We start from the raw sequence: 13,693 nt of genomic DNA on the forward strand, positions 1-13,693 counted from the left end.
TTTATAGATTAAGCAGAGGTTGCAAAATCCACATGACAAGGTAATACCGTGGGAAAAAGTTTGAGGCACAGCTATGCTGTGTGTTGCATTTTATTCTATTAATAGAGTATAAATAGTCGTAACTGATCTAATAAACCAGATACTAACGAATGAAATTTAGCCATCTAAAACTAAATAATGTAGCATGATTTTTAACTAACTAATCCTAACTATATTGTTTTTTAAGCATTCCAATTTAATTGCTTGGAGTGATTGTTTGTGGAGATTTACTTAGAATTGAATGAAAATTGTTGGGACATATTTGCCGCCTGCCGCCGCTGCAAGGGAGAAATTCGCCAGCTCGAGCCACACCCACACCACCACTGTCAAAAGCGGACTTTAGAGAGAAAATCTAAGATATTGTACCCATTTTACAACTATATTTTGAACTTATTACGATCTTTTCTTTACATAACAATGAAATAGACCCTTATTATTTAAGCTAGGGAGTCTCTAAATGAACTTTAAACAATCTTTAAGTATGTAAACCTGATGAGATGAGTTTTTTTATTTGCATTATCTTCAGGAGTATTTATTAACACTTAGGCCCAGTTCCGTTGATTATTTTTGGCTATGTTTGGTAGGCAATATTATATCCATGTTTCAATACAAGATTGAAACAGTGATGCATAATCAGGAGATACTCCATCATGGCTAAACCCCAGCGACAAAAACTATCATTATTTACAAACAATCAATTTTCCATATCTACCTTTTACTTTTTCTGTAAATATCAAGGTTGCCCTCCTCAATTATACAATGATATGCGATATTCAAAATATTCTGAATATTTTAGAAGCTAATGTTGAGTTTAATTAAAAATTATATTTTCATTTACATTGAAACATAAAATTAATAACGTGCCCCTTCATATCTTTTGATGACCTGCCAAAATGCTACAAAGATAAATAAATCTTAGTTATTAAAATAAAATGCTAAGATGAAGCGAGATTAAAAGAAGCAACTAATTAAGATGTAAAGATATAGGTGCCATTGATGTTTCGGAGTAAATTTGTAAACTATACTAGACCTAATATTTGGGAGAAGTATTGTTAAAGATATCTTAGTAAATGCACATTATCTTGATATTATATAATATTTTAAACCAAACACATCTTCAATTATATTAAATTAAATTCCAACCAAACACCTTTTTAAATTCAAAATTCAATCTTGACTTATTCAAGATATAACCTTAGTATTATTTTATCTTATCAGCTGAAGACATAGTAGATATACATTACTTTTCGTTTGGCAATAATTATTTTCCAGCATATCACCAACCTCATATTTTTAATCATGATTTTGAGTACTTTAAAACCATGTAGACAAGTCTTACTAGGATTCCTTCACCACCACCTGCATTTTAATATTTCTATCGCCACCAACTACTACTGCTACATTTTCAACGCACGCATTTGACCGAAATAATAGTCCAACTTTTTCAACGTACAAATATTATTACTCCATATTTTTTATATAAATACTACCTCGGTTCTCAAAAATTTGTCTCAATTTGAGGCGGCACGAGTTTTAAGAAAGTGAGTTGAAAAAGTTAGTGAATTGTGAGTCCTACTTTTATATATTAGTTTTATAATAAAATGTGAGTAGGAAAGAGTTAGTGGAATATGAGGTCTACTACAAAAAATGATAAAAGTGTAATAGGACAAATTTTAGAGGACAGACGGAAATGGAAAAATGAGACAAATTTTCAGGGACGGAGGTAGTATATCTTTTACTCCTTATTACTCCATCCGTCTTCCATTAATTGACATAAATTTCTTTTTTCATCTGTTCCCGATTAATTGACACTCCTACTTTTTATTACTTTTGATAATAGATCTCATATTCCAATAACTCATTTCATTCATATTTTATTATAAAATTAATATATAAAAATCGAATTTACATTTCACTAACTTTTCCATTCACTTATCATTATATTTCTTAAAATCTTTACCAAGTAAAAAATTATCAGTTAGCAGAGGACGGAGTAGTACCTCGATATCTTTAAGATGGATCGGAACATAAGGCATGCATACAATGATCCAGATATAATTCTTAATAAATTCCTATGGATCGGAACATAAGGCATGCATACAATGATCCAGATATAATTCTTAATAAATTCCTATAAATATATTATTATTTTAATCATCTAAGAAATTCCATATACTACCTATAAATATTTACCTCTAGTAGTAGTTTAGTTTTACAGTCTTGTCTGCTTCCAAATAATCTCTCTGAACATTCAATACCATATTATATTGACTTCCTCACTTCCACATGCTATAAAATCATCGATCGTAGTAGTGGGAAGTATTGCTTGTTCACTCTTAGTCAATAGTGTACATACATGATACATATACTAAAATCAAAGTACGTATAGTGCATCCATTTTATGAACATTCATTTTTTTTTAAAATTACTTCATTTTGGGAAACATAATATTCTCCATATTATTTAAAATTTATTCACGTGTGGGCCGGAATGACACATCGGACTTTATATTCACATTTATATAGAAAAGCTAGGATCATCACCAAGCCGATGTGGGACAATGATTTGAAGAATTTAACACGCCCCCTCACGTGTGGGCCGGAATGACACATCGGACTTCCACTCGTGAGGTAGAGAAGAGATAAAGAGATAAACCATCATCGACTTGGGCCCTGCTCTGATACCATATTAGAAATGGGCCACTCACCCCTTAAAAGACCTCATAAGGGGAAGGGTTATCCACACTTATATAAAGAAGCTAGGATCATCACCAAGCCGATGTGGGACAATGATTTGAAGAATTTAACAGCATCCATATTATTTCGCCTAATTAGACAATCACTGATATATTCTTTTGAAGAGCGAGAAAATTAAAATTGTCGACACTCTAGAAAGTGAGAAAATGATGGAAGAAGAGTGAAAACTGTATATTTTCCATCAAAGAGAATGTGGTCTTATTTTTAGATCAAAACTAGTTCTATAATCGTTTTTTTTAAAGAGAAATGAATAGAAATTTTATTTAATTATTTATTAATTTTTATAAAAGTAGCTAAACTTCTGTCGGAATTACAATTTCTGCCCACATTATTATCAAGCAAGCATTTTATCGAAAATAATAATTGCAGATTTTCATGACCAAAATAAAAGGAAAAATAACTATTCTTAGTGCATAAATAAATATCATCATTTGAGTTTTGCTTAGTACAATCCAAAGCCCTCCATACCAAAATTAATCTTCTTTTTAGAAGTACATAGTATATTAGTTTTTCTAGAAAAAAATACTATTGCATCTATAAATTTTTAAATCGACAAAATAGTAGTAGTACCGTAACTTGTAGAAGTTTCCCTTATTTACTTTTTCACAGGCAATTATTTCTTGATCATGACATATTAAGTTGAAAATGGATCGTGTTATAATAATAACTGATTTTTAATAAAAAAAAAATGCATAACTTTTCAAATTTTTATATTAATAATATAAATACAAAGACATAACTTTATCAATGTCTTGTTTTGATATACTTGTATCTATTAATACTTAAATTTACATTTATCTGTTTTGATATACTTGTATTGATACTTAAATTTACATTATATTGATAAAGTTATGTCTTCGCTGTAATAATTTTAATTTTTGCATTTATATTAGAAATTAGTATAGTACTTATTATGTTATCGCAGCCCTATATAACAATAAACTCCACCCTCTTACACTGCAGTCATTCCAACAATCACTCTTTCCACACTTTAGCACAAAGCTAAATAATTTCCTAACACAAAAATGGCCACCGCCACTTCTGTCCAAGAACTATCCGGCACCGTGAGCAGCCCGCCCGAGAAATACCTTCTTAAAGACGGGATAGGCGGCCCCAACTTCCCATTGCTCGCAGTTCCGGCCATCGATCTCAGTCTTCTCACTGCATCATCTCCTCAAGGGGAAAGGGAACTGGAAAAACTCAAGCTTGCTTTCAGCTCTTGTGGTTATATTCAGGTTTTTATTTTACTTTTTTCGCATTAAATACATGTATGGATATTAATCTAAAATTGAATACTACAATCAGGTGGTGAATCATGGCATGGATGATTCTTTCTTGGATGAAGTGCACAGTGTTACCAAAGAATTCTTCTCACTTCCTATGGAAGAGAAAATGAAGTGTGCAAGGCCTAAGGATGATATTGATGGTTATGGAAACGACACCGTTTACTCTGATAACCAGACTCTTGATTGGAATGATAGATTGTACCTTAATGTCAAACCTGATGCCATCAGAAAACTCAAAGTTTGGCCACAAAATCCCAAAAATTTTAGGTGAATTTACTTCTTTTTTTATTTGGCTCACAAACATTTATTTTGATCTCAAATTTTAACTAATTATTGTAATTTGTAGAAAAGTGTTGCTGGAATTTAGTGGTGAGCTTGAAAAGATGAATGAGGTGCTATTGAGGGCAATGGCTAAGTCCCTAAAATTGGAGGATGAAGAGTGCTTTGTGAATCAGATGGGGGAGAATCAGACCGTGCTTTCGCGGTTCAATCTGTATCCGCCGTGTCTGAGGCCGGACGCGGTGCTGGCTGCGAAAGCGCACGGCGACGCCTCGGCCATGACGTACCTCTTGCAAGATAACAAGGTTGAAGGGCTGCAAACCCTCATGAAAGATGGCCAGTGGTACAAAGTTCCCATCATTCATAATGCTATCCTCGTCAACACTGGTGACCAACTCGAGGTAACACGCCTCAACTTTTTTTTTTTATAGGCAAATGAATATCACGAATCTGAGATCTTTTGGGTTCAAACATTACCACTCTACTGTTATTAAACCTAACTAACAACACGCCTCAATTATTTCCACATTGGGCTGAGATAACTTATTTATGTTTTAAATTTGCAGATAATGAGTAATGGGATATTCGAGAGCCCAATACACAGAGTTGTGACAAATCCAGACAAAGAGAGGATCACCATAGCTATATTCTTTGGTCCTGACCCAACCAGCGAAATTGGGCCTCATCAAGGATTAATTGATGAAAAGAGGCCCAAATTATTCAACAGTGTTGTGGACTATACTAGTAACTATTTCCAGTCTTTCCAGACAGGGAAAAGGCCCATTGACCTTCTCAGACTTTAATTATGTAGGACTACTACTTAATCAAGTGTTTAATCACTCCTTCTATGATAATAAAACACTAAATAAAATAATCCATGTATGTGGCCTATATGTGTGAGTGAGTGTGAATGTGTGTGTGAGAGAGAGAGACTATGTATTTGGTTATTTTTGTTTTGGATACTTCCTTCATAATAGAGTTTACTTGAATAATAATATATGGAGTCATTTTTAATGCAGTGAGCTCCAAATGATTATGTAAAATAACATTAGAAGGTGAAATAGTGATAATTTATTAGCCATCAAGCATTGAAGTAGATGAAATTCATAATTCAGTTTTATTAGGGAAAAATTACTTAAATTTTTATAAATTAAGTATACTTATGTTTAGAATTTGAAGCTTTCACTTACATATTTTTCTATATTCAAGTGCCAGAATACGATCAATTAGAACAATGATTGTAAATTACATAATGGTGGATTATTACTAAACAATTCGAAAATCAAATAAAAATTAAGACATTGAATTGATAAATAGGTGGTGAAGGAGTATGATTTATTTGAGGGAGACGATATTCGATTTGTAGACGACAACGTGGCATTACTATATCCATATGATTGGCTTCATTCCAGCGGTATCAGTTTGAGGGTGCGAATTGCAAATTTTGTAATTAAACATACCATAGTTAAGTCGACGGCGGCGGGCGGCGGGCGGCGTTGATATAGTCGTTAAGAGCTTGGAGCTGCTCCTCGGAGGGGGGTGATTGGTTGTTCTTTATAGATCTGTGAACATCGTAGGTTGTCGTCGCCAAAACTAAAACCCTGTCGATTCCATCATCATATTTTTTCGAATTTACCTAAATTGGAAAATAGACAAAAAACATCATCTGTAAATTTTCCATACCCGCAAGCGAAAAGTACAACCTGCCTTGGATATACGTTCTTCCCAAAAATCTTCATCTCTTTCTGCACTAAAGAATGGCGTAAACGTAATGCTCTTTAAAGAGTCAATCACTCGTTCACTGTGTTTACTAATTAAATTAATTATTTTAATAATATATATTAAAATCTAGTCCAAAATAATAAATTATGTTTAATGCATTAAAAATTTATATACCCTCTTTTTTTTGCGTTTATCAACCTAAAAATTTATCTAACAAAACGTGGCATAAAATTAAATTCTCAAGAATCTAGTATAAGTATTTTTTTAATCTATCTATCTATACATATATAAAAGGCGAGTTTTGGCCTTTTTTTTGAAATATTTATATGTTTTGTCCTTATTCTGAAATATTTATAAGTTATGGACCAATTTGAATATTTAAGTAACTCATGAATATTTATTTAGATATTTTAATGAGCATTTGACTAATTCTTAAAGCACTACAATGACTCATTGGTGGTTACAAATATTTAAATAGAATAATGAGCATTTAACAAATTTTGTAACCTATATTGTCTTGATTTTAAAATTATGATGTTTTAATTCTATGATCTCTCATTTACTAATTTTGTACCTATAAAAGGCATAGAATTGTTGATGAAATACAATATACACACTAACAAAACATTCTTCATTCTCTCTCAAGCTCTCAACATTTTATTGCACATTTTAGGAACATTGTTTTGCTCGATTTTGGAGCCCCGTCAAGTTTATAGGTGCCTAGCAGGTTTGAGATGTTATATACGTTAGGAGGAAGTCGTTTTCATCTCTGGGGAAAATATGTCAATCCGAGAGCACTAACCGTGATGTAATATGTCTTGCGGAAAGATGGTTTTTCTTGACTAATTTTCATTGTAATTCTCATTTCATTTATTGTTGTTTTTTTTCCTTTGATTACAAAAGTTAGAGTACCGCGTGTATATGGTTCCAGAATTTTATCCCAATATTTCTTACAGTTCTTAGAGAGAGAAGAATTGTAACATCCTTAACTCAAACATACATAGTATTTATCTTCATCTTTACACAATTTATTATTTTTAGTAGAGAAATATGAAGGATTGTTTTAAACATATTTTTCAAAAATGTCAACACTTTATGTAGTCTCTTTATCATTGTCCAAATAATTGTGTTCGTCTCAATTCAATTTTAAATATGTTTAAGTTAATGTCTTTAGGTGTAAAATGAATTGAGGAGTATATATTTATTGAATTTTTATTACATAGTAGTATATTTTTCTATTTTAAATCGTATATAATTATATTATTTCTTATTTTAATTAATCGATTAACAATTTAAAATTGTATGACAAAAAAATATTCCGTCGTGCATCGCACGTGGGTTAAGACTAGTACTAATAAGTACTCTACAAAATGCAACTAAAACCTATGTAATTGAAATTAAAGAAAACAAAAATATAACTACAACACCTCCGTCTCTTAAAAATAGAAATTATTTTCATTTTAGGTCGTCTCTTAAAAATAGAAATTTTTCTCTTCATCTTTCTTGTTTTACTCATTTTTCCATGTCTCTTACTTTACCAATTTTTCTATTTTATTTTATTAGTTGTGTTTTAAAACTCATGTCACTTTAAATGTTTCTATTTTTAGAAAACGGAAGTGCTATATGTATATGAAAGTGAAAGAGATAAATCGAGAGAAGAAGCCAAAAAAATAGATTGTTATAGGAATCCGCAACGATGGGTTATGGAGTCATTCTGGCGGGACAAATTGGGAGGGTGATGCATTGTATGGTCTAGGGTGGGCGAGAGTCATGCGTGGGAGGGGAAGGGGTGGACTGTCACACCATGCGACCCTTCTCTAAGCCAATCACCGTCTCTCATGATGCCCATTCGCCGGGCATGGGAGTTGGCCTCATTTTGCCTGAATTTAAAATTTTTATATATAAATATATTTTTAATCATAAATAGGTAGTTTTAATTAATTAAGATGATTCATGCTCTTTCCTCCCCCATTATATGTCTTCATCTTTTTCACTACTAAATACTACCTACTGCCTTCATTTTTACAATATTTAGCTCAATTTACTCATATTTTATAAAAAAAAATAAAAGTAAGGATTCACATATTCTATTCATTTTTATTATCCACTTTTCTAATCTTGCTATGTACAGTACAGTTTTCTTTGCTTTCATCAACACTGAATTATTTTCTGCGTGACGGATGGTTTAAGATGAGCATGAAAATCAATGCATATAAATCCAACATGAGTGTAACATCTTTGGCATTGGACCCACCAACCACATAAATTATCATAGAATATCAAAACCAACAAGTTTCTAACAAGATGCAATGTATTCAACTCTGTGAATAAAATACTCAGTAATCAATTCATTTAAAAGTGGTATTCGAGGAAAGAAAAAACTATTGATTACAACCCACCTCTCTGTGTAGATGGCTCAAGTCTCTCCCTCATCGTCCTTGTGCAAAACAGTTCAACAATTGATTGAAAATGGCGATGAGCTCCCCGATCGGTATATTTGGAGTGGACCCATTGATCTCACTCTTCCTCTGGCTTCCGATATTCCACTTATTGACGTCGCCCACTTGTCCTCCTCCTCCTCCTCCTCCTCCTCCTCCTCCACGGAGCTTCTCCGCCTCCGCTCCGCTCTCACTTCCTGGGGCTGTTTCCAGGTTCTGCCATCTGATTGTTAAAGGTTTCAAGTATAAAAATTGATGTATGGTGTTGCAGGCAGTAAACCATGGCATTGACGCTTCATTCCTTGATGAAGTTCGTCGACTATCCACACAATTCTTTCACCTTCCCATCACCGAGAAGCAAAAATGCGCAAGGCACGGCGACGACTATCAAGGATATGGCTCCGATTTAGTTCTCTTCAACAACCAATCTCTTGATTGGAATGACAGGTTGTATCTCCAAGTAGCTCCCGACCACCACCATAAACTCCATTACTGGCCTCTAAATCCACATTCATTCAGGTCAACTAAAATGATACAATTTTGATCAAAACATACTCAGATAGAGATTTATTTTGATCACATATGTGAAGGGCAATGGATTTTTGTGCAGAAAAGTGTTGCGTGATTACACTGCTAAGCTTAGACAGCTTGAAGAGCAGCTTCTCAAGGCAATGGAGAAATCGTTGAGCTTGACAGAGGGCAGCTTTTTGAGCAAATTTGGGGAAGAACAGAGCATGTTTGCAAGATTCAACTACTATCCCCCGTGTTCAAAACCGGATCAAGTTCTTGGTCTCAAGCCACACGCAGATGGATCCGGGATGACAATTGTCCTGCAGGACCGGGACGTACTAGGCCTTCAGATTCTGAAAGACGACCAGTGGTTTTGGGTTCCCACATTGCCTGATGCATTGCTTGTGAACGCGGGTGATCAACTTGAGGTATGTTATGTATGCTTAAGGAAACAATTTGCCATGAGAGATTTGTTGTAAAATTTGGTTGATTTATGGTGTTATGTATTCTGCTTCCGTTGCTTGTGTTTGTGCAGATAATGAGTAACGGGATATACAGAAGCCCGGTGCACAGGGCAGTGACGAACTCGGAGAGAGAGAGGAATAGTTTGGCTGTGTTCTGCTCTCCTGATCCGGAGAAAGAGATCGAGCCGGTGGAAGAACTTGTAGATGAGGAGAGGCCGAGAATGTTTAAGACAGTGAGAAACTATGTAGAGACTTATTTCCACTACTATCAGCAGGGGAAAAGGCCTATTGATGCAGTTAGAATCTAGTGTGTTGTGTAATCTGCCTATATTGTAGTGCAACTCGTATTCTACTGTTAAATTTATTAGCTAACAATGAAATTTTAAATGCTAGCAATATATTCTCATTAGGTGTAAAAGACATCAAATTACAAAATTACAACACTAGTAAGTAGTAAGTAAGAGGGTTGTATTCAGTGTGTGTGAGTTGGTCAAACGGTAAAAAGGTTAATGTTTGAGGTCGAAGGTCTAAAATTCGAGTCATTCGTGGCACGCTCTTTAAATTTTAAATTTATTTACCCATAAAAAAAGGTTGTATTCGAAATTTCGAATATAGCCACATATGCTAAAGCTTGGTTTGTTTAGTGATGGACCAAGTTCTTATGGAGTATTTATTAATCGAATATCTCAGAGCTAACGTGGTTATTTAAGCGCGATGAACTTTCAAAATTTATATATTAGTAATTATTTTCTTTTTAAAATAAATTACTTTATCCATAATTACATTTTTGTAAACTACAGATTCAATTAAAGCATTGTGCAAAAATAAATAGTCTATAAAGAGACGGCTGTATCTTCCGGCGACAGGGTAGAATCACTGCAGGATTTGGGTGTAGAAGAGGAGGCTGTATTGGATTAGTTAGTGTTATATCTGCTTCTTGCTAATTATGGTTATCTTCATCTTCATTGTCACTAATTAGTCTGTGGCGTGACAGATTTGTTTATAGTATTAAAAATCGGGGGGTGACTTTAGACTTTAGTCATTTGTCAGTTTGTAAACAAACAAAAGATTGTAACGTTGTTGCATGTGCTGATGGGTATATAACAAGGAAACCCCACAGCTTTGCCCTTTGCAAAAAAGACACAAACCGCAAAACAACAATTCTGGTGAAAAACCATTGAAGCAGGGCAGTTAATCTTTGTTGTTTCACTTTCAAAAGGATATTAATATGATGGTGATTTTGAATTACTTTAGTAACCGGAAAGTAGGCACAGAAATCCTAGTAATTGTCGTTTGGATAATGGGGAAGGGAAAGATATAATTAGTTACATTCCGACTTGGATTAATTTCTTAGAACTACGTGATAATAGGTAGTTTGAGCTAGCAAGCATTAATCTCCTGATAATGGGTGTTCCATCTATAATTGAGATGTGAGAAGTTATTTTACAATTCTAGTTTTGCACATTAATCTCCAAGATTGAAGAAACAACCAATTAATGAACTAGAGATTCCACTCAGTCAGAGCTTTTCATTCGAAGCTATACTTGGCATTCGATCATGTCAGTTGTCACAATATCAAATGCTCCATAGTTGTGTTACCCAAAGTTACAAAATTCAATCAGCTCATATGATACTATAAATAGAAACACAATTTCAATCATCACTAATAATACAACACAAAACAGCCTAATTAATTGTTGTTGTTGGCAACGGCCTCCGATTGAGATGGCAACAACGGAGGAGTCCCATGCTTGGGCAATTTGGCGAGCATCGGCCTCCGGTGGCCGCCCTCCTCCGACTTCCCAAACAACTGCTTCCTCAAGACCTCGTGCAAGTGGCCGAACAGCTCTTTCTTGAGCGCCTCAAACGCCAAATCCAACCTCTCCAGCTGCTCCATCGCATTCTTATTATACATAAAGAGGCCGTAGTACAGATCGAAGCTGTCGCTGGCGGTGTTCTCCACCAAATTCAGCAGCGTCTCGTAGCCCTTGGTGTTGATCGGAGTGCTCTCGAGCTGCAGCTTCTCCAGAATCCTCCCCATGGTGTGCGTGATGAACTGCGACCCGGCGGCGTACTTATCGTGCTCGGCGCAGCTCATCTCCACCATCGCGCAGCCTTCCTTTTTGAAGATATCTAAGAAGGCCTCGACGCGGTTGATTCGGGAGTCCTCGTTGCCGATCCTGACCTTGTCGAAGACGAAGGGGAGGTTCTGCCACGTCAGCTTGCCGCTCTCGGGGCCGAACATGGGGTGCGTGCAGAGGATGTCGAAGTGGTGGGGCAGGATTTGGAGGAAGATGTTTTTGGGGAATTCCTTGACGGAGAGGACGTCGACGAAGAGCGTGTTGCGGCGGAGGCGCTGGAGGGGGAGGGACCGGAGGACGGACTCGGTGGAGATCACGGAGGTGCAGAGGAGGATCACGTCGGGGTGCTGCTCGCAGAGGTCGTGCGGATCGGGGAAGAAGGCGGCGCCGAGGGACTGCGCGACGGCGTGGTAGTTGGAGCGGGAGTGGGCGAAGACGGTGTGGCCTTGCCGGATGAAGGCCTTGGCCAGGAATTGGCCGAAGTTTCCGAACCCTACCACGGCGATTTTGAGCTTGCTGGACTGGCTGAACCGGTTGAACAGGTACGCCTCGTAGTCGTACGGCTGCGCGGCGTCGATCGCGCGGATGCAGTGGAGGCGGCGCGGCTGCGGCGGCGGCGGCGATGAGGAGAGAGACAATTGATCGGAATGGTGGTGGTGGTGAGAGAGGAGGATTGAAGTACGGGGAGAAATGGCTGCGGCGGGGGGTTGAAATTGAATGGAAGAGAAGGAAACCATGGGTGCGGAATTATTAGGGAATGAGAAGAGTAGTTGTATGTTGTATAGGCGGATAGAGGTAGTAGATTGAAAAGAGAGGAGAGGGTGTTTGGTGGGGCGGCGAAGAACAAGTCGTGCCAATTTTCAGCCTTGGTAGTTGAGCTTTTGTCTATTGTTTTTAGATCTTTCTATTTCATCACGTTTTAATAAACAGGGCACTATGCAAATAAACCCTCCGTCCCATAGTTGATGTCATATTTAAAAGATTACACGGGATTTTAGGAGATATTATCTTATGTGTTAAGTGGTGAGAGAATATATAATTTTATAATGGATGTGAGAGAAACTTTTTCTAAAAGAGGAAATGTGACATCTTTTGTGGGACAAACTAAAAAAGAAAGTGTGACATCTACTATGGAACGGGAGAGTAGTTTCCTCCTTCCTAATTAAATTGGGGTGCTTCTTTTAGACACGAAGAAGATTAAAAAATTGTGTTGAATGAGTTATGATAATAAAATAAAATAGGAAAGATATAATAAAGTAAAGTAGAGCAATTAGATGTTTTGTTTTATTGTCAAAAAAGAAAACGACTTAACTTTGTTAGAGCATCCAGAATGGTGTGGAGATCAGACACCCGATCGCACAAAATCAGGCTCGGGCATCCTCGTCCATCCATTGTTAGTGCCCGATGCATCGGGCGCCCACTGCAAGGACGTGCCCGAGCCCGATCTCGACGATTTTATAATTTTTTTTATTCTTTATTAAACCATTATAAATACCCTAAACACTCATTCACTTTTCACACACTTACACACAATACTCTCTATTGTACTCTATTTCTCTTCTCTTCCTCTTTTCTCACTTTCTCACTTTCAAGAATGGATCCGAGTCAATTCCCAAACCCGCATAGTGTCGATGACGATATGCCGATGTTTGGCGCTGCCGCCGCCCGTTGGCCCATCCACGAAGACTACCGAGTCGAGACTCTTGGATCTGTAGGGTTCATTTTCGTTTCTGACTCTGAGTTCGATCCATTCTCAACACCAACGCGTATCGGGTTGAGGACATGGAGCCCAGTTATGGGCAACCTCCTGCCTCCCCTGTGCCGCCGAGGAGGAAGAAGAAGATGGCGCGGAAGGAAAAGGCGTCATCCGTCACAGTCCAACTCCCATCCAACTAGCCCAACGAAGAGTAAGCCACGGGGCGTACTGACTACTAGATGGAGTAGTATATGAACTCCAACAACCAGACTTCGGGCAGGATGTGGGATCGCATTGAGGCCAGATACAACTCGGTGAAACCGAGTTGGGCGTACAAGCGGGCCAAGGACCAGCTGCGCAAGTTTTGGGATCGGCTCAAGGTCCATGTCAACAACTTCTGCTATATCTACACGAAGAACAAA

The 13,693-nt window shown here is 36.7% G+C and overlaps 3 protein-coding genes and 1 long non-coding RNA gene across 4 annotated transcripts; 2 read left to right on the forward strand and 2 right to left on the reverse strand.

Moving 5' to 3' along the window:
• Positions 1 to 3,743: 3,743 nt before the first annotated feature.
• On the forward strand, positions 3,744 to 5,355 carry LOC125193207 (protein SRG1-like). The gene is made up of 4 exons (XM_048090969.2): positions 3,744 to 4,030; positions 4,101 to 4,348; positions 4,428 to 4,761; positions 4,927 to 5,355. The coding sequence occupies exons 1-4, from the start codon at positions 3,821 to 3,823 to the stop codon at positions 5,161 to 5,163; spliced, it is 1,029 nt and encodes a 342-aa protein (XP_047946926.1). The 5' UTR covers positions 3,744 to 3,820; the 3' UTR covers positions 5,164 to 5,355.
• Positions 5,356 to 5,553: 198 nt separating this feature from the next.
• Positions 5,554 to 6,156, reverse strand: LOC125193209 (uncharacterized). The gene is made up of 2 exons (XR_007171543.2): positions 6,044 to 6,156; positions 5,554 to 5,961 (listed from the first exon to the last, which is right to left on the reverse strand). It is a non-coding gene; the product is annotated as an uncharacterized LOC125193209 (long non-coding RNA).
• A 2,247-nt stretch (positions 6,157 to 8,403) lies between these two features.
• On the forward strand, positions 8,404 to 9,912 carry LOC125192716 (protein SRG1-like). Its single transcript, XM_048090341.2, has 4 exons — positions 8,404 to 8,733; positions 8,792 to 9,039; positions 9,131 to 9,458; positions 9,566 to 9,912. Exons 1-4 carry the CDS (start codon positions 8,494 to 8,496, stop codon positions 9,800 to 9,802), a joined length of 1,053 nt encoding a protein of 350 aa, XP_047946298.1. The 5' UTR covers positions 8,404 to 8,493; the 3' UTR covers positions 9,803 to 9,912.
• Positions 9,913 to 11,099: 1,187 nt separating this feature from the next.
• Positions 11,100 to 12,427, reverse strand: LOC125192354 (arogenate dehydrogenase 2, chloroplastic-like). Its single transcript, XM_048089895.2, has one exon. The coding sequence runs from the start codon at positions 12,310 to 12,312 to the stop codon at positions 11,185 to 11,187; it is 1,128 nt and encodes a 375-aa protein (XP_047945852.1). The 5' UTR covers positions 12,313 to 12,427; the 3' UTR covers positions 11,100 to 11,184.
• Positions 12,428 to 13,693: the final 1,266 nt, after the last annotated feature.

Source organism: Salvia hispanica, chromosome 4 (assembly GCF_029641045.1).
Source record: "Salvia hispanica isolate PSC_SH4W2 chromosome 4, Shi_PSC_v1, whole genome shotgun sequence".
Taxonomy (NCBI): Eukaryota; Viridiplantae; Streptophyta; class Magnoliopsida; order Lamiales; family Lamiaceae; genus Salvia; species Salvia hispanica.

Coding starts and splice junctions, on each gene's coding strand:
- LOC125192354 (XM_048089895.2), bottom strand. CDS start 12,312: ATGGTTTCCTTCTCTTCCATTCAATTTCAACCCCCCGCCGCAGCCATT.
- LOC125192716 (XM_048090341.2), top strand. CDS start 8,494: ATGGCTCAAGTCTCTCCCTCATCGTCCTTGTGCAAAACAGTTCAACAA. Junction 8,734..8,791: donor CTTCCTGGGGCTGTTTCCAG/GTTCTGCCATCT, acceptor ATGGTGTTGCAG/GCAGTAAACCATGGCATTGA. Junction 9,040..9,130: donor CTAAATCCACATTCATTCAG/GTCAACTAAAAT, acceptor ATTTTTGTGCAG/AAAAGTGTTGCGTGATTACA.
- LOC125193207 (XM_048090969.2), top strand. CDS start 3,821: ATGGCCACCGCCACTTCTGTCCAAGAACTATCCGGCACCGTGAGCAGC. Junction 4,031..4,100: donor GCTCTTGTGGTTATATTCAG/GTTTTTATTTTA, acceptor TACTACAATCAG/GTGGTGAATCATGGCATGGA. Junction 4,762..4,926: donor ACACTGGTGACCAACTCGAG/GTAACACGCCTC, acceptor TTAAATTTGCAG/ATAATGAGTAATGGGATATT.